Genomic DNA, 19,941 nt, shown 5'->3' with positions numbered 1-19,941 from the left:
TTTCCTAATAATTCATATGCCGATTCCAAGCCAGGATTAAGCCTTCTAGAGGTCCTTAGATCTCAGAGCTCTTTTCTACCTTCAAACATTCAAAACGAAATATTTTTTGTAATCGATTTTAATATATATATCTGTATCTGTAAATAATAAATTTTGATAAATAGAAAACGTTTCTTTGCAGATCACTTTCTAAAAATTTAATTTCAAGTGCATATGAAAAATTCATAACAAAAATTTCAAAGGAAATTTATACGAAATATTATTAAAAAATTTCTAATAAAATAAATAATATTTAATTATAGGATGGACATTTTTTTTAGAATTATAAGATATAAAATTTGCAAATGGTAATTAGAAATATTACAAAATTAATTTCAACAATATTTCTTTCTAATTTGAATAAAATCAAATGTACGATCTTCCCAATAAAATAAAAGGACAAAAATAACTAATAATTCTACAAAAAAAAAAAAAAAAAATCTCGAGGGTGCCGGGTTTCTAGGCAGTTGCTTATTTCCCTTATTTAATAATCCGGCTATTCCTATAGCAGAAATATATATATTGTTTTCTTTTACATAGCAACTTTTTGTGGGTTGCTTTTGTGCATTTTGCTAGAGTGTCGATTGAAAAATGTTCACACATTGTAAATGAAAACTGAATCAATTATAACTCAAACATATCCTTTTTAATGGAAAAACGTTCTTTAAATTAAACTATTCCAAATATTCAAACAAATACTAAACATAAGGCAAAACAATTTCTAACACACATCCACATTGAAGTCCCGCTTTTCTGTGGTGCAATTGCAAACTATGGCCTTCCAAATCTGGCTCGTGTAAGTTCTTGAAAGAGTTCGAAAAAAGGGTTTCACAAAAGTCATATTTGCATTGAGTAAAGGCATTTTCTTCGGTCTCGAGGGTAAAACATCGCCCTTGGAAACTCGGTTGTACTTCTTGCCAAGCTTCGCTATCACTGTCGGTGCTTTGCTCTTCTTCAGCTTCATGTGACATGCTGAGGAATGGACCGAGGCACTTGATGAGCATTGTTCGTCATTATCAGAAGTTTCTCTAAAGTTGTTCGAACCTGTAATGAACGGAAAAAATTCAAATTAATATTTATGACTTTTCCGACAAAGAAATAAATAATTTCTCTATCAATGTAAAATGCTAACAAATATTGGTACGATGTCAACACAATCTTGTATGACATTCACAACATCTTGGAAATATCGTTCAATATTTTGTGCAAATGGGACGGATATAGTAACGTCGCATCCATTGAAGCTGCCTCAATCAATTCAAAAACATTACTTTATAATTATTTGAATATTATTATTTTAAATTCCGTTGCGATTTAGAATCTATGCAATCAAATATAAGAATAATTCAGTAAGCATCACCGGTGTCCTGGTGTAGAGGTTGCGCGTCTTCCTCGTGATCTGGGCGTCCCGGTTCGTGCATGGTTGTTCATCTGTGTTCTATCTGTGAGGTGTGTGAATGTGCCCCCTGTAAAAAGGGGTTGTGCAAGCGAATGTGTGAGTCTCATCTTCATATGAGCTAGAAGTCAGACTTCTGCCCTTGGGTCTCTATCCTCAGAAGCTGCTGCAACCCCTTTCCGTGGTAACGCGGACACGACATCATCATTCAGTAAGCATCATTTTGTGACGTCAAATGGGTCGTGAAAACCTCTTGTCGTTCCACAGGTCTCCCCGCCAATAAATCGGTAAGGACATATGCCAAATAAATAGGGAAAGGTATCATTATTGGAATTGCAAACAATCTTTCCCTATAAATGGAGATAGGCATTCCGTTTTCATTTTTTATAAATACGTATGTCTATAGGATGGGTGTACAAACTGCTTAATGCGATATACGTGATTGAAAAATCAACCAAAAGCCAATTATTAAACCAAAAGGTGCCAAATTACTTCTTAGATAAATATACTCCCTTATATTTTTAATACAAATTCTTAATTCAAGTTTTAACATTATCCCAAATCACTTCAGAGCGTATTATTGTTCTTAAAATAAAATTTACACCAGTCATCATTTAAAAATATATAATTTTCAGTAATAACCAATTTTATTACTATACAATTTTTTCCTCTAATTTCAAAAACTTTTAAAGATCTATTTAAGTACATTTCACAATAGTTTTCGATGTTTTTAGTGGATATTAAGCATGTTTTATGTACTATATAATTAAGAGTAAAATTTAAAAATATACTCTAAATAAAGTCTTAAATATCATCATGTTGCAATATTTCGTACAATAAGTTTAATTTTTTTCTTATAATTTCTTAACTTCCAGTTTACTACGGGCTGCGGTGGTCTGGTGGTAAGGTCTCGGTTTCGGAAGGATTCAGGTTCGAGACCCGATTCCACCGAAGAACCATCGTGTAAGCGGGTATATAGCACTTTAAATCCGTCCTTCTGGTGTAATGTGGAAATTTGGAGGGGGGGTGCTAGCTCAGGTGTCGCCCTCCTAATCTGACCGCCGTTCAAAATTACGATGTCCGTCCCAAAATAGCCCTAGTGTTGCTTTAAAACGGAATATTAATATAACTAAACCATCCAACTTACTACATATTATTTAAGTATACTATTTTTCTAGCTGTAAATTTATTATTCGGACAACGATATTTGATTTCAATACAAATTGAAATATATTGACATATTCAAGACATATTGAAACCAGCACTTCAGCATAAAATGGAAATAAAGCAGATTAAATTATCACAATGCAGAAAAATTAATATCTGACGGTGAATAAAGTGATTTAATAGAAATTAAAATTCACTTTTCTAAATATCTTTTATGGAATGCTCCTTCCTTATTTGATAAGTCGCCTCTGGCATATAAAATTAATTTAATCAAAAATTTACAAAAAAAAAAAAAGAAAAGGAAATTACTTCAGATAAGCTTTGTATCCGTTCTTCTAAGTTTTTCACTACATTAGAAAAGTCTGTTGGAAGGAGATCTGGAATTCTTTCGAAGCTAAAAAAAAGAAAAAAAAAAAATGGCTTTTATTATTCACAATTCAACTAAAAGCAAAGAAAATACATATTGAAATATGCCTTTAAAAAAAAAAAAAATATATGCATTTTTATAAAATATGAAAATTTGTATTTCAAAACCAAATAAAGAAGAAAAAAAAAAGTACCTTGGAATGCCTAATTGTAGTTCGTCTTGAACTAAAAGCTTTTGGTGAAGTAAATGTATTCTGTATAGAAGAACTGTGGTGGAAATAAAAAGAATAACAAGGCTGAAAAAAAGAAAGAAAAGGGAATATTTAATGTAAATTAAATGAAAACGTACATATCTATCAATAGACGATATCAAAACTGCGGTCATTATAGCATTATATTTTTAATTATCGCAAAAAAGGTATGACACAATAATTAGGCAACATTTTGTAATTTGTTTGTGTTTAAAACTAAAACTGAAATATATTTAATAAAATACGCATGCAATTAAGCAACTGCGCAGACACAGGCACCATGATGTTTTTTTGTTTCAACTGAAGTTTAATTTGTGTTAATAGAAAACAAGAGTTCAATGTAAAAATTTTCATAGGGCTAAAATAATGTTTGATTTTTTTAGATGAATCGTGTTAGTTATATTCTTAACTTTTAAATAACGAAATATTAAAAATGCGTTCAGTTTTATTTATATTAAATTATTTTTCACACAAACAGCGATGAAATTAAAATTTTTGTTTTAATTTCGTGAGAAAAACTTGAGAATTTAATTTGGTAAAATAGGAGAATCGGATACTCGCCAAGGCGGAAAAAATTCTAACCAAATTACTAGAACATGTCACACGAATCTAGTGAGAAATTAAAAGATTTACAATATTTGGTGACTTATCGTGTTACAACTTGGCGGCATTTACCCGATTCTCATGTATGGCCTGTTCATTTTTAAATTTCTTTCAAATGATATTGCGAATGCGTAGTTAGCATATTAATTATGAGTCAAATCTTTGGAGCTTATTTCTCACCCATTCATTCGCAGTGAATTTCAGAAACTTTAGACGAAAAAAAAAAATCATCTATTAGTTATTTTGATTTTATAGATACAATTCGGTTTTAACAGCGACCAAAAAACGGCAAGAAAAAAAATTCGCCAAATTATAAAAATATACTCACGGGTCAAGCTGTATAATCGGAGCTGTACATATAGTTTAACGACTGAAATCGCCAAATTGGCGAAATTTTTTCTTGGCGCTTATTGGTCACCGTTACAACCGACAAGTACTACATTATATTATTTAATTTAATACTCTTAAATTATTTCAGTATAAAAAAATGATCAATATTTCGTTTTACGGAAAATTCTACTCCTGATCTATTATTCCCTATCAGTTATGTAGATATAATGATATTGAAGCTATAATTAAGATGACGATAAGAAGTTGTCAATAATTATTATAATCTCCAAAAATTTGTTATATAAGTGGTAATGGGAAGTAAAGTTTATAAAATATTTAATGCTTTTAAAATATATTCGCTCTAATGACATTTTACAAGAGCAATTATTATATACAAATAGTAGGTAGAAAAATTGTATACTTACAGAAGTGTAGACATTACGAAAAGGAGGGAGGTCCGAGATAGTCTACAAAAATAAAAGTATTCAATTAGGAAACAATTTAATATATTATTGATCGTTACATTAATTAATTTTATAATTATTGCATCATATATATAATTAAAAAATCATTAATATACTCAAGAAGCCATGAGAAAAATGTTAATAATTTATTCAACATTTATATCAAATCTCCTTAACAGAACAGATTGTGAGAAAAGACAGAATATAGGCTAAAAAGGAATTTATATCTAAATTTATATTTCCACTTTAATTACATATTAATTCAAAAATAACACAATAAAAATCCCTAAAGATGATAAATTAAAATGAAAAATCAATATAGAATTTTTCGCTCGTGTTTAATAAATTTTTAATATATTTAGAAAATTAAAGAAAAAAGAAGCAGAAATATAATGCAGATGATAACATAACTAATAATTAAAATTTCTATTTTTTAAACTTCTCTGGAATTATTTACGGATTTCCTTTCATGATAGATACTAAACATTATTTTTGATATTGCAAGATTTTCATCTTTTCAGAATGTGGTTAGTATTTTAAGGAAAAGACAGCATTTATTAAAATAAACAAATTAACTAAAAAGAATATAAAGGAATAACAATTTACTTACTGTGATAATTCTTTAATAATTTCATCTATTTTGATCATGTAACCTGAAATTGAATGAATACAGCATTAAAAAATCGTATATACCTCAAGTATTAACATATTTTTTACAGAACAATCTAATACAATTTCAAAACGATAATAATAAAAATGTGATTGAAAATTGCAAGATTCAATAAATAAATAAATGAAGTTTTCGAAAAAAGTTTTTAAAAAATCGGCAATAAGTAATAAAAAGAAATGCGTTCAATTTAATATATTAATTCTCTTTTCATCTGGCAATAAACGATGAGTTGACAAAAGATATGATATAAATGATCAATTAAAAAATAATATAAAAGCAAACAAAGAAGAGCAAAGGAGTTTGATATACCATACATATTTCTAAATACAATAAAGCAAAAATACCGCTATCTAAAATGAAAAAACATAACAGACCAAACTTTCACAGAGCAAAGCAATTACGTACGTAGTATAAATATTCTAAATAAGAAGAATTTTTAACTTATAAACCAGATAATGATTTTTGCAATAGCCAAGAATTTATTTTTAAGAAATTATATAAATGCAATTGCTAGCCCTTTTTTCAATCTATGGTAACACAAGCCTGTTTTGAGAAGTCCATTAACATAAATTATTTTGAATATGATTCTAATGTATTTAAAAGTATTTGATATAATAAAAAAGAGTTGGTTTTCAACACTAGTAATTATAATTTTGGATAAGAATACTACATTTCCTTATTTTTATAAATGTTTTTCTATGGTAAAAACTATATCGAAATAAATACATGCTACATTATATACCTGTGGTTTAACCTTTGAGTTCAGGTTACATTACATTAAAATATTTTAAGAAAACAAAACCAATTTTCTTTTTTCTAATGGAATACTTATATAACAGACGATAAATAATATACAAGTTATTACAGTTCGATAATAAATACTTTTGAAGTATTAATAAATAAAATACCTTTTGCGAAGTCTAAGCTGCACCTGGAGATGCTGATGCGTTGCTTGGCAAGTGCTGCTGGGGGGTTTCTTGGGGGTGGAATCGAGGGTGACTCTGTGATTCTGGATTTCAGAGAATCCCCCACTTCCGGCGTGGGGGTCTTCTCTGAGCTGGTCACAGGCACTTCGTCGGACATAAGGTTGCCTGATATACCACTGCTTACAGAAGAATCTTCGTCTGCTAGCTGAAGGAAGGAGGAAAAAAATAATACTAAGTGATCTTTCCGAGCTATCGCACCAATGCTATAATTATCACTGGTATTATATTAGTGGCAAATGGATTATTCAGTAACAGTTTGATTATAAAGAGTAAATTTTTCATTATCAAGCAGTAATCCATATCTAATCGAAAAAGATATTTTATCAAAGCTTGCTTAAAAGAGATGCAAGTATTTCTTCTCCCAGAAAATTAGATAAAAATCGTCACGTCAGCTATTATTTCCCTTTCTTAAGAGTGAGTATATTAGTCAGTATGATATACGTATTTAAATGAATCGATCCAAATTATCGATTAATAATTACGAAGGATAATAAATCAATCATTTGATGCTAGTTTTCAAGGAAAAACCAAAAAGGAAAATGAATGTCAAATTTGAATAGTGCGTTTTGATTTTATTAGAAAATTATGATCTAATCTCAATTAATTATAGCACATTTTCCTGCTGAAAAACATAGCAAATAAAGAAACATTTCCGCAATTAGGACTAAACGCAATTTTGACAGTAATGCAAATTTGACAACAGCTTTTACCAGAAAGTTCTCCAAAAATAACATTTGCATGACTTAAATGACATGCAAAGTTTTCGAGAAAATATTATACAAATCCGCACTTCTTATTTTTATGCAATGTTTGGGAATCTTTCATTGTAGTAGCAGACGCTTCACGAAATTGCACCATATTAACATTAAAGAAAAGTGTAGCAGTTGCATTTTTCTATCTTTTCTTTTGGATAATAGATGGCGCTACCTAATTAGGTACGCATCCCATAGTGCTCTGCAATTGTCATTATAATGAGATGACATGCTGTTCTGTTAAGATGTGCACGCGTTAATGTCTTGTCTTTGTTTTTTTGAGTGAAATGTGATCATTAAAGAAATGTTCCTGAAAACACGCGTTCTTTTTCTTCTATTGCATGGATCATAATGATCTTCATTCCACCACAAATGTTAGTATTTTTTATACACCTCTGGGGAAGCGAAAAATGAATATAAAGCTTACAGAGTACAGTTTAATTACGAAAGTTATGTATCTCCTTACCAGAATTAAGTTGAATTTAAATAAAATAATAGAAGACCTCCATGATTCGGCCAAAAATTTTTTCACTTATTTACAGTTTATATAAAAATTTTAAAGGGCTCAGCACAGTGCTTTACGATAGAAAAATCTAGTAAAAGAATTATACAATTAAAGTAAGCAGAAAAAGGATTCTTGATGCCAAATTTTTTTAAAATTATAATCAAAAAGGAGGATTGGTGTGATAGAGAAAGAGAGAAGGCGTTAATTCTGAATTGCGTGAGACCGAAAACTGAGTAGAAAACAACTTAATGCATTTTATAAATTTCTAGGCATGTTAAACTGTTCAGTTTAGTTTAGAAACACTAACATCCGATTTGGAAACAGCACTGGAGCCAATTTGGAAAAGCTTTCGGTAATTATGAACAGCGTTTATATAACGTATACAACATCTGAGCTGGAACCTCATTAACAGTTGGAGAACGCCTTGATTCTCACATACTAAATAGATGAACTTTGGTGAAATCGGATTTAGCAGCAAGTACAGCTATTTTCTTTAAATTACTCATATTATACACACTTGTATCATATTCGAGTTAGTGAGAACATGCTAATTTTGTTTTCAAAGAATGTAGCAAGTTTCATACCGTGTTGTAATATATTTTTGTTCCTGATGTAACATATTCGCCACTAAGCTCTTTTAATTCCGTCTCCATAAGTAAACCGTCCTGGTATAGGGGTAGCGCATCTTTCCCGTGATCTGGGCGTTTCCGGTTCGAATCTCGGTTCGGGCATGGTTGTTCTATCTGTGAGGTGTGTGAATGTGCCTCCGTGTAAAAAGGGGTTGTGCAAGCGAATGTGTGAGTTTCATCTTCATGTGAGCTAGAAGTCAGACTTCTGCCCTCGGGTGCTTAGGGGTCTTTACCCTCAGAAGCTACTGCACCCCCTTTCCGTGGTAACACGAACACATCATCATCAAGAAATATATTCCAAAGTTAATTAGTCATGTGATAAATAGTCTGTCGATCGCGAGAAGGGGCAGTTCCTGAAGTTTATGTTATGACGGTTGCTATAGAAATGGGTTTTATTCCAAAGCTACGATACTAACAATATGTGTAAGTACAGTAACACATGCATATAGATTTTATGCTCTTATTAAGAAAGCATACAAGAGCACGAATGTATGAAAATAAGGAAGGAACATTTTCACACTTTGTATATAAGTAATAGATTTACTTACCAGCATGATAGCAGGAGATACCTCACTATCACTGTCATCGGGTAAGCCTAAACCCTATGAAGTGAAAACGAAGCATTAATATACATTCGAAATATATCCAGGGGTACTAAAAGCATTCTATGCAACAGTTAAACTCTTGGTTTAGTTTTAGTTTAATTTAGTTATATTAACGTCCCGTTGTAAAGCAACACTAGGGCTATTTTGGGACGGACCTCGTCATTTTGAACCACGGTCAGATGACGAGGACGACACCTGAGCTGGCACCCCCCTCTCCACACTACATCACACCAGCAGGAGGACGTTTGGCATGACGGATTTAACGTGCAACAGACCCCCTTATACGACGGTTCTTCGATGGAATCGGGTCTCGAACCTGAAACCCTACGGCTCACAAGCCGAGACCTTACCACCAGGCCACCGCGGCCTGTTAAACTCTTGGAGATCCGCAGTTTTCTTCAGTTAGAAACTTGATAAAAAAATTCAAATCACAAATAAAAAAGAAAATTTCAATCACAAAAAATCTTTTCGATACTAAAAAAAAGAAAGAAATTTGGAGAAATGATGTCACTTACCTTACAAATACAAAAATCTATTTATTAAGTCATACTTGTATGAGTAGAAATTATGTTGTGAACACTTTTAGAAATATATAATTAATTTATGAAATCATTATTGGATAAGTTTTTTGACTTAAGAATAGGATACCAGATTCCATATCAAAAAGACAAAATTTATGGTTAATTAAACTAAAAACATGTTTTGCAAGAATCCCTGATGCAAGCCTACATCTCCTATTTGCAATACTGTTTTTAGTGTTAATCATATTTTGATAGAGTGTCCAAATTTTAATACTCAGCGTATTCATTTTATTAGAACTTCATCACTAACAATGTCAGACTTAGTGGGAGTAAAGCCCCAGGGAAATCTTTTTCAGTTTTTAAGGGCCATTAGTTTTTACGGGTATATCTAGTTCTTACCATTTTTTAACTTTTTCACGTGTGAAATTCAAACTTTTAAAGTAACTCTTTTAAAAATCTTTTGATACAATTATTTTAACGTTTTTTCTATTCCACGATCGTCAATATTCTAACCATACGACTGGCGCAGTTTAGCCAAGGTTGGCTCTTGCGCCACTAAAACTCACAACCAACCAACCCTGATGTAATGGAAATGTTTAAATATTTTCTTCGAGAAATGTATAAAGAAATAAATAAAAAAGAATAAAAGAACTATAAGAATATAAGAAACAATAAGAAAATCCTATGGTAGTTTTTTTTTTTTTTTTTTGATAAGAGGGGGGTGGGTGCAGACCTGTATTGTCCACAGCTGCTCGATTTTGTAGGTATCCGGTTCACGATATACATTTTTTACCATTGGTTGTAAACTGTAAAGCTACGTTAAGCTTTTAATAGACAATATTTTCTCATAGTAAACACAAAATTATTATTTTATAGAAAACAGTGAAACTCAGTGCAGTCGAATAAAGAATGTAAACAGTTTAATACACTTACCGGATCCGTGGAAAGAATCCAGGTCTGTTGTATGACACGGAAAGCGGTATCTCTCGACAGCATAGACCCGAAGACATACTGCAAAGAAAAACAAAAACAGATAAGCAATCAATGTGGTTATTTTTCTATCGAAAAAAAATCACATGAAGTTTCACACTTCAACATACCTTTCCCTATATATAAAAGAGAGTCATATTACATTATATTTTTTTCCCCTAAAGATATAACCACTCAACAACAAACTGTAAAATGATAAGATGGGTTACAGACAGAATGTGAAACAACTGATGATGAAAGTTGATAACAAAGATTACGGATGATATATTTTATTGGCAGCTAAAGTAATTTTACAATATTTAAAACTTACTTATAGCAGGATAATCAAATTTAAAATATAATATTTTGATTAAGGAAATGAAAGAACTAAATCTATAATGCAAAATGTTGATCCATTATTTTCAGAAATAACTATATCATTTGGTGGCTCTAGGCAAATTATGTATATTAAAACAGAAAATAAATTAAACTCCAATAAGGTTGAAGTTTTATTCAAAAACAATGATGCATCACATATAATATATGTCAGAGTTTCTCTGGGGAGAAAAAAAAATAAGCGAATGATCCACATAGATATCGTTATTTATATTATCAATGTATTAAATTTGTTAAAAAATTTTATCTCTCTTTAAATACTTAATACAAAACTGTAAACTTCACTCGAAACTATGGAACGGTTAAACATTCATTTCCAAAGGTTTTTTTTCCCTAAAATGTCTACTTAATTTTTCTTCAATAATCTAAACATGAGGTTTAATGTTTTCATGTAAACATGAAGAACAGAAAAACAGCCCTCAAGCTTGTAAACGGCATTGAAAAATTTGATGAATTCATTGAAGGAAGGAAAGGTGATAAAGGGGGTATAACCTACCGCCACCCCTCTAGGAATCAGTTTAAAAGAACACCACGATCAGGGCAGATCAGGACTAGCTCGGCCTAGCCTCTCCCTTATCCCTGATCGGCAGATCATAGGGATTTTTTATCTCTCCCCCCTCACCTTCCCATGGGCATGCATGAACATGAAGGTATTAAGCAGAACATTTTTTTTTTCTTTTCATCTTGTACTTGTGGTGAATAGCATATAAGCCAGTTAACAACTATACTACACGAGCATATGCTTTTGTATACTGGTTATGTTATTGGACTGCGAACCACAAGGTCCCAGGTTCTTTCCTCGCGTATCTCAATTCCCTAAATACTTCTAAACACAATATGAAAGATGATGATAATAATATATATATATATAACACTATATTTTCTTCCATATATGTGAAAGAAAATATTAGGCCCAGGGGACCCTATACTCTTACTATGTCACTGGAGGACAATTTTCAAAAATGGTTTAAAGAGGAGGAAAGATGGAAATCGGAATCTAAGATTGTTAGATAACCTCATCAACTATAATTAAGCAACAAAGATTTTATGTCACTGTTTCCTGGTGATTTCTATCATCAGACTATTATGAAATATGTAAAGGAAAATCCCTCGAATTTGGTTCAATATCACGAGACTAGCTGCGTCACGATGAAGCACTATTTGTACAGGAGGATATTACTCTCAGAATCACGTCGCGATGAGGGTGTTTCAGCGCGTGCAAAAGGAAACAGAATAGAAATTAGATTGCATGACCTTGAGTGTTTTGTTGGGGTCTTAAAAACTAGATTGGTGCCTTCATGCATCAAAATACATTGCGTAGAATAGCTTAGTACAAAAGTTTTGATTTAGTGTATTCATAATATTTTAAACTGAAACAGCTTGATTTTCTAAACAATTGTTTAGATAAACATATTTCTTCTTTATCAAAACAATGGTTTTATAAACAAGCCATTATAAAAACATCCGCCTCTGGAGCGACTTTACTTTCGCCTTAGTTAAAATCTGAAAATGCTTTTAAGGCTAGATTATCAAATATATAACTAATGAGCGACCCCACATTTTAAAATATTTTTCATGTTTTCAAAATTCGCTTGCAAGGTGACTCGAGATTAAAGTACTGTTATTTTAGCTTGACGAATTATTTTTTTTGTTTAAAATCTATTTTTACTAAAATAATTAAAAAAGAATCCAGTTTCGAGGGAGGAAAGAGTAGCTAGAAACTTACACGTCAGCGCTCTTACATGACTTGTAAGAGTGGTATCGGTCTCTGGGCCGGAAGGCTCCAAGTTCGCGACCCGATTCTGCTAAAGATCCGTCGTGCATGCGGGCCTTGCGCACATTAAATCTGATGGGACCAAACTCCCTTTCCCTGATGTGGGGCGGAAATTCGGAAAGAGGAGCACCAGCTCAGGTGTCTTTCCTCGTCATCTGACCGAGGTTGAAAATTATGGGGTCTGTCCCTAAATAGCCCTCGTGTTGCTTTCAAACGGGACGTTAATCTAAGTAATCGAATCTAATCCGACTATGATTATGTGAGGTTTTTAAAATATCTAGATCATATATTTATAAGAAAGATATATACATACAGGGTGGTTCTAATTAAACTTCCCCTATAAACAGCATCCTAAAACGTAAACGGACAAGCGGATTGCAACGAAATTTGGTATACAAACTTTACACGAGAAAAAAAAAAGTTCCAAAATTTCCACCAGAGGGCGTTTTTTCCTGAAAAACATTACATTTAACACAATAAACGACCAAAACGGAATACAGAAACAATATTAATAATCTAGAAGAAAAATCATGAGTAACAAAATATAAAACCGGGAAAAGTTGCCAATTCTAGGTAAAAAATGTCGAGATTTGCATGCTTGCGAAGAAGAGGAAGCTTTATGCAAAGCAGGTTAGGGTATGAAACGTATGAAGACGTTATCATGTTTTATGTGCGTGCAATTTCTGGTTATGCGGCCACTTAAAATGTCTGGTGTATCGTGCAGCTATTGCGACGTTGAATGACTTAAAGAACTCCATAACGCTTCATGTGCGAAGCATCACAACTAGGGATTGCAATACCGGACCAAAATTTTAATACCGGTATTCGGTATTTTTTAGATCTTAATACCGGTATTAGAAATTTTAGAAAAAGAAAGAAAACGCAGGTGTTTCTTTGTTTTATTTGCCAGTTTTATAAGAGAGTGTAAATATCACAAAAATAATATGTAACTTATAAATTATAACAGTATATAAAGAATCACAAAAAAGTAAAGGAAAATCTTATTTATTTCAATCACAAAAAAAGTGTAAATATCACTATTTAGTCTGTGGTACTATTACAAATTTTTGAAATGTGATCTTAAAAAACATAATGCATCAATTGCACTGCCTTTAAGTCTGAAAAGTAATTTTGTGTGAAAATTACCAGCTGTCGAAAACGCTCTTTCGGCATCTACGCTAGTTGGTGGTACATGGTACTGTTAGCAATGCGCGATATACTTTTTCCAAGTATTTATCTCTAAATCCCTCATTTTCAAATAAATCAATTTCTCGTCAGATAGCTTTGGATATAGCTAATTTCTGTATTGTATTTTGGTTCGATGAATTTTTTTTTGTTTATCTCTAATTCTTATTTTTGCTCAAGAGACAATTCCTTTTCACTATCGACATTAGTGTCATCATAATCTTCGATAACTGAACCGAATTCTTCTGAATAAGGATAGGTTTGTGGATAAAAAAATTGAATTGATTATTTTCTTTTCTTTTTCATTTTTATTTTTAAAATCCTTATACTTATGTAAATACCATAAAACATTTTCTATTTCGGTATGCCTTTCTTCTGTGCGATTTTTCAATGTAATATGTAATTCTTCAGATAGTGATGTGTGCTGTTCTTTCATGACTGCAACATGAAATTTATTGTTGCATTAGCTGTTAATAAATTAAAATGTCTCCGACATAATGCCTCTATAGTCAGTTTTATTGGAAGTAAAGCTGATATAGTTCTGGATATTAAGTCGAATTCACTATCTGAAAAATTAGTTTACAGGTTTAAGTCGATTATTGCTTTTTGGATTGGATTTCTAAATTTCAAAAATCGTTCCATCATTAGGAGTAAACTGTTCCAACGTGTCTTAGAATCTATTATTAACATATATTGTGTTTTATTTTCAGTTAGTATATATTTTTGTAATATGGCATTTTTTGTAAGGGAACGTTTAAATATCTTAATAATTTTTCGAACTTTATAAATTATAGGAAGCAATTCTTGATGGGTCAGTATTTCATCTTCATTAGCAATATCTTCTTCAACAATTACATTGTCAATATCACTCTCACTCTTACTGTCTTCAATGTCGGAATCCGAAGTTTCTATATCCACAGCATTTAAATTCTTCTGTTATTTCTTTATTTATTTTTTTGGTATAATACATCTATTACTCCTAATTGAATTCCATGAGCATAGCACAATTGCTGATTTGCAGCAATCAACTTTCCAACTTTTTTCATAACTGTTGCTCCATTAGTCGTTATGGATACAATATCTTCTTTGAGGGACAATCCATGTTTCGCTAATTTAGATTTAAGCCATTAATTAGCTAATTCATTTCGCCCGTTAGGGAGACATTAAAAACAAAAATGTATACTATTTTGCTATGTTGGCGATCGCTGAACATATAGTGGAGACAATTTTAAAAATTTCTAGTAAATACCGAAAAACCGGTATTTAAACTTGTGAATACCGGTATTACAAAATTGTAAAATGGCTCAAAATACCGGTATTCGGTATCCCGGTATACCGGTATTGCAATCCCTAATCACAACTGATTAGTTACGATCTGCTGTTGAACACACTGTGCATCTACTTGAACTTTTGCAGGTGAATGAGGGTGGTCACATGGAGCACTTTTCCCTACATCATCCTGGACACGATTAATAACTGTGCAATTTCGTCCTAATCTGTTCTTGTTTCTGCAAACTGAACTGCTTTTTTTTCTCTCAAAAAGCGTACTGTTCTTTTTTTCTTTACTTTTACTTAATGTGGTTCAATGACAAGATGATCTGAAACCAGTCAATAAATGTTAATATTGTTCCTGTATTAAATTTAATGTTTTTCCGGAAAAATATTTTTCCTCTGGTAAAAATTTTGTATTTTTTTTTTCCCAAAATTCTGTGAGGGTATCTTATGTACAGTATGTATACCAAATTTCATTGCAATCCGTTCATCCGTTTGCGTTGTAGAAAGCTGTTTATAGGGGATGTTCAATTATAACCACCCTGTATATAAAATAAAATTTTTTTGGTACTTATGAGTAAAAAAAAAATTAAAAAAGATCAAAAACTAACTTATAAATCTAATCATTTTTTACACAGTATTAATCATTTCTTTCCTCGATTGTTTCGGCTTCAACAAAGCCTTTCGTGATATCAATCGGATTCACTCAATGTGGGCTGCGGTTTCTTTTCCCGCTCCGCCAGATAATTATTTTTACACAAAAATAGGCTCTGGGTATTGTTAGTTGTTGAGCAACACCATTTAGTTTACTTTTTGTGCTAAAAAGGCCTTCAGCAAAAAAAAAAAAAAAAAAAAATCGAGTCCTGGCCGTGACAGTGAATGCGTGGCAGCGAAATTACTATTCAGAAATTAAAAGAGTTTCAGTCTTGTAGTTTGCAGGTTGTTTTTGATAATGATAACAGAATTGACGCTTTCAAATGATCCACTTTGAGTGGTCATGTTTAGAGACAAAATTAAAACTATTTTTCCACCATAATTTTATAGGATTAATTCTAATGAATGACTGTCAACATAGAATAGGTTTTATAGAATCAGTGGCGTAAAAAGGGGGAGATAAATGATGCTCGGAGGGCTAGAATATTTGCCACTTTCTATTCTAAAAACTGAAAAGAATTTAATCCTATTTTGTTTTCACAGCACCTTGCACTAGTTGGACAGTAATGGCAAGTAGTGTCCAGGTATGAAAATTTATTTTCTTCCCCTTCTCGGTGTCGTTCTTTCTATTTTAAAAGCATGAATTAAACTCAAAACTATGCCTACTTAATGTATTAATGATAGCTATATTAATCCTTGCCCATTCTTCGCCATAACACTATGCGAAATCTTCAAGACTGGTCTAAGGAACAAATATAATTTCTTTCTTCTACTTTTGTCACTATGCAATTACAAGGATGAGACTATTGGCTAAATACATTAACAATGAAGCATGTAACACAGTCGTCATAGTAATTCAACTGCTGGTAACACAGTAATATAAGTGATGATCCTGATAAATTATCTGGTCCTGAATGATCAGGACACTGCCATAATAACACTGCCATAGATAACTGTGGTTATATACAAATAGCAAACACCGGCCGACGAATCAATCCCTGATGAAGGAGGTACGACCCGTCATTGGAAATGCTGCAAACACAACCTTCACTATTGAATCCTCTGGGGAAATCGAGAATCGGCTTACTTAATCTGAAACATCTCATTCCTATATTTCAGTTCCCTGGTGTGATTTACAGCAATATAAAATTCCAAGACTGCAATATTTGAAATAAAGGAAGAAAAAAGAATCCAGATTTTCCAATGTAATGATTGAAGTAAAGACACGATACAAATTTATATTTCGAAGGAGTATTATTTTCTTATAATAATCTTTTTGTAGACAGATTACAACGGTCACATCAATTTCCCTCTCAGCAATTGATCTAATATTTGTTGCTAAATTTACAGGTTTAATAAAATTCTGCTTAAACATTTTAATGCTGATTTTGCTAGAAACTGTCTAGCTGTACTTTGTGATAAAAAATTTGTCTTTCTTTAAATGGCAAACTGTCAAATCGAGTAAATTAGATGCAAAACTTAGTAAGAACATTAGAACAACATTAATGAATTCACTGAACACGTATTTATATTATTATTACAAGTTAATTTTATGATTTTTTTTTCTTTGTTCAGAGAAAATAGTATAACGATCTTTTATTTACCATGAGAATAATTTGCAACCAAGTCTGAATTTTTTGTAGATTGAAAATTTCTTAAATAACATTCGTTTATAAGTGACTTCTCATGATATAAAACTCTTTTTATTTTAAATTATATACAGATTAAATGCACGCAAAAGATTAATTTTAAATTATATAGATATTAAATGCACGCAAAGTTTATTATCAATGCTTTTCAATATCCACGTAAAACAACTTATAAGAATAGAGCAAACGATATCAAAACGATTTTTTTTTTTAACTTTTAAAAATGCGTTTCTGCTTATATAAATAGGTGAAAAACTAAATCAGGTCTCATAAAATAGTACCTTTGATCACAATTAGCATAAAGCTCCAAAAAATAAAACAATTGCTGAGTAAATGTCACGATTATTTTTTTCTCTGAATAGCCTTAAACAATGAATGTCGAGATAACCGTGCCTAGATATAAAAACGCGCAAGGAAAGAAAAGCAAATAAGAATGGCGACTTACTTTATCAGATTCTGTGTACACTCCAACTGCATTTGGAATGATTTTGGCGATTTTTTCTTTGGTTACTTTCACCACATCCGCAACAGGTATCAGGATCTGAAAAAACAGAAAAGAAAATTGATAAAATGTTTAAACATGCATTGGATCAAAGCATTTTGCTGAGGAATTCTAGTCAATTTATCCAAAAATCATGTAAACAATACAAATTGCTAAGAATGCCTATCTTTTTATAAATAATTAAAGTATATATATATATATATATATATATATATATATATATATATATATATATATATATCTATATATATATACTTTAATTATTTATATTTTGAAATTTGATGAATAAATTTAGTACATCAATTGAGAAAATACATATTGGACAAACATTCAATTATTTGCATAAATTTTAAAAAGAAGGGCGAAATTTTTAAATCTAAAATTCGTGGCAGGTTGAAAACTGAATACTTCTTACATTGCAAAATATTTTCACCTAAAATCAGTTCTTATTTTAGGAACTAAAACATAGGAAACTTTTATGAAAATTTACATCTATGCAGCTGTTTGAAATTACATTTTTTTGCGACTGTCAGCATCAAAAAAAATTTGATCACAATATTTTGATAAATTTCCACATTTCTGAACATCCCTGAATTTTTAAATTATATCTCATTGTTTAATCGATTTGTATGAGATGGAAATCTCCCTGTCTTATAAATGAGAAATGCATGGACATAGATAGATGAATTTTGGCTATCGTTTTGTCACCAAATTAGAAATTGCGTCAAATTATGAAGACAATCAATTGAGGAGAAGAAGGAATTTCAGATAATGCAAATCCTATTCTCCTCATTATGAGATTTTTTGATCCAATCGGTCGAGGAGGATATGAAATTTTAGAAAAACCATTTTATCTTCTCCTCATTATGCAATGATATGGATCCAGTCAAATGAGGAGAAGATGAAATTTCAGATAATGCATACCCTATTCTTCTCATTACGGGAGTACGTTAAATAAAAACCGGGTATGTAAACGCAATATTTGATTATTTGTAAACCTTTACTAGAAAGTTGAATGGGGAACACTCCGAATGATTTATAAATGGAAAAAGAATTGCTAAATATCTGTGAAGTTCAGATTGTGGCGATTTGGGACAAGTGAGGATAGAACCTGGGGACCTTGTGGTTCGCAGTCCAGTAACATAACCACGATACAAAAGCAATTGCTCGGGTAGCTTAGCTGTTAACTGGCTTATAAACTTTCACTACAGACTCTTCTTCCAATGAGTTGAACGATATGGCTGTTGAGTGGTGATGTATTAGCTGTTGATTCCAATGCGCCTGTATCCATTTGAGTAGCACCAAGCATTATGGCAAGCGTGTGTGGGTGAGTGGTTGCTGATGCTGCTGCTGCGTCAAGTGAGTCTGACGACTTTGGTTTGCTGCGTCAAGTGAATCTGACGACTTTGGTTTGCTGTGGATAGATGGTGCCACAACAGCTGTACGAAGGTTGAAGGTTCATCGTCCGAGGTCACCAATGTGGCGAATTGTGATAAGCGAGGATAGAACCTGGGACCTTGTGGTTTGCAGTCCAGTAACATAACCACGATACAAAAACAATTGCTCGGGTAGCGTAGCTGTTAACTGGCTTATAAGCTTTCACTACAAGATTTTTAATAAATTCATTAAGTCGCAATTTTTTAAAAAACGTAAGCCACATTAAATTACGCGACTTTTTTTTCATGAAGAGCTTAAGTAAAAAAAATGAGCGAGCGCGTCTATTCAACGACATCGTTACTGTGGCACTTATTCGGGAATAATTTTGTAGTAAAAAAAAACAACAACAAATAGTTTATGAGATCCTTACCTGTGTTTTATGTCCGAAAATATTGGAGTAAAAGGCAAAGTGGTTTTTAGTGATGAATAAGTGACCTTGAAGAAGAATGTCAGAGACAAGGGCACATGAAAAATCTGAAAGCAAACAAAAAATCATTGATTTACACACAGAAATTACGAACATTCACAGAAATAAACAAAAATTCTTTTAAAAAAATGTGGGAGGGGTATTCCGAGATATAAAATATTGCTTAAACTGACGCGGAGAAAAGTAGATTCGCTGGTTTCTGTCTTTGTATATTTATATCTCCAATACAGAAAACTATTATATTAAAGGAGTATAAATGTAGTTTTAAAGTTTTACCTGAAAGAAAATTTTTCTCGCGAAGTAGCGAGTATTCTAAACCATGAATAAAGTTTTATGGTTTTTCATTAGAATAAAATGTAACGCAATGACAAAAATCCGATTTATTTTTCCTC

At 31.6% G+C, this 19,941-nt stretch overlaps 1 protein-coding gene across 1 annotated transcript in view; it reads right to left on the bottom strand.

Annotated features, from left to right (window-relative positions):
* Nucleotides 1–663: 663 nt before the first annotated feature.
* Nucleotides 664–19,941, bottom strand: part of LOC129965517 (GRAM domain-containing protein 2B-like) — a 32,923-nt gene continuing 13,645 nt past the window's right edge. The window contains exons 4-13 of the mRNA XM_056079486.1: nt 19,493–19,596; nt 17,629–17,724; nt 10,218–10,295; nt 8,707–8,760; nt 6,195–6,417; nt 5,227–5,269; nt 4,578–4,619; nt 3,163–3,264; nt 2,912–2,996; nt 664–1,083 (exon numbers count right to left, since the gene is read on the bottom strand). Of these exons, the coding sequence (XP_055935461.1) occupies nt 1,000–1,083; nt 2,912–2,996; nt 3,163–3,264; nt 4,578–4,619; nt 5,227–5,269; nt 6,195–6,417; nt 8,707–8,760; nt 10,218–10,295; nt 17,629–17,724; nt 19,493–19,596 (911 nt within the window). The 3' untranslated portion in view covers nt 664–999. The remainder of the gene's footprint in view (nt 1,084–2,911; nt 2,997–3,162; nt 3,265–4,577; nt 4,620–5,226; nt 5,270–6,194; nt 6,418–8,706; nt 8,761–10,217; nt 10,296–17,628; nt 17,725–19,492; nt 19,597–19,941) is intronic.

The sequence above is a fragment of the Argiope bruennichi genome, chromosome 4 (assembly GCF_947563725.1).
Source record: "Argiope bruennichi chromosome 4, qqArgBrue1.1, whole genome shotgun sequence".
In the NCBI taxonomy this organism is placed as follows: domain Eukaryota; kingdom Metazoa; phylum Arthropoda; class Arachnida; order Araneae; family Araneidae; genus Argiope; species Argiope bruennichi.
The sequence above is the reverse complement of the archived record's forward strand: the minus strand, read 5'-3'. Positions and strand labels throughout refer to the sequence as shown.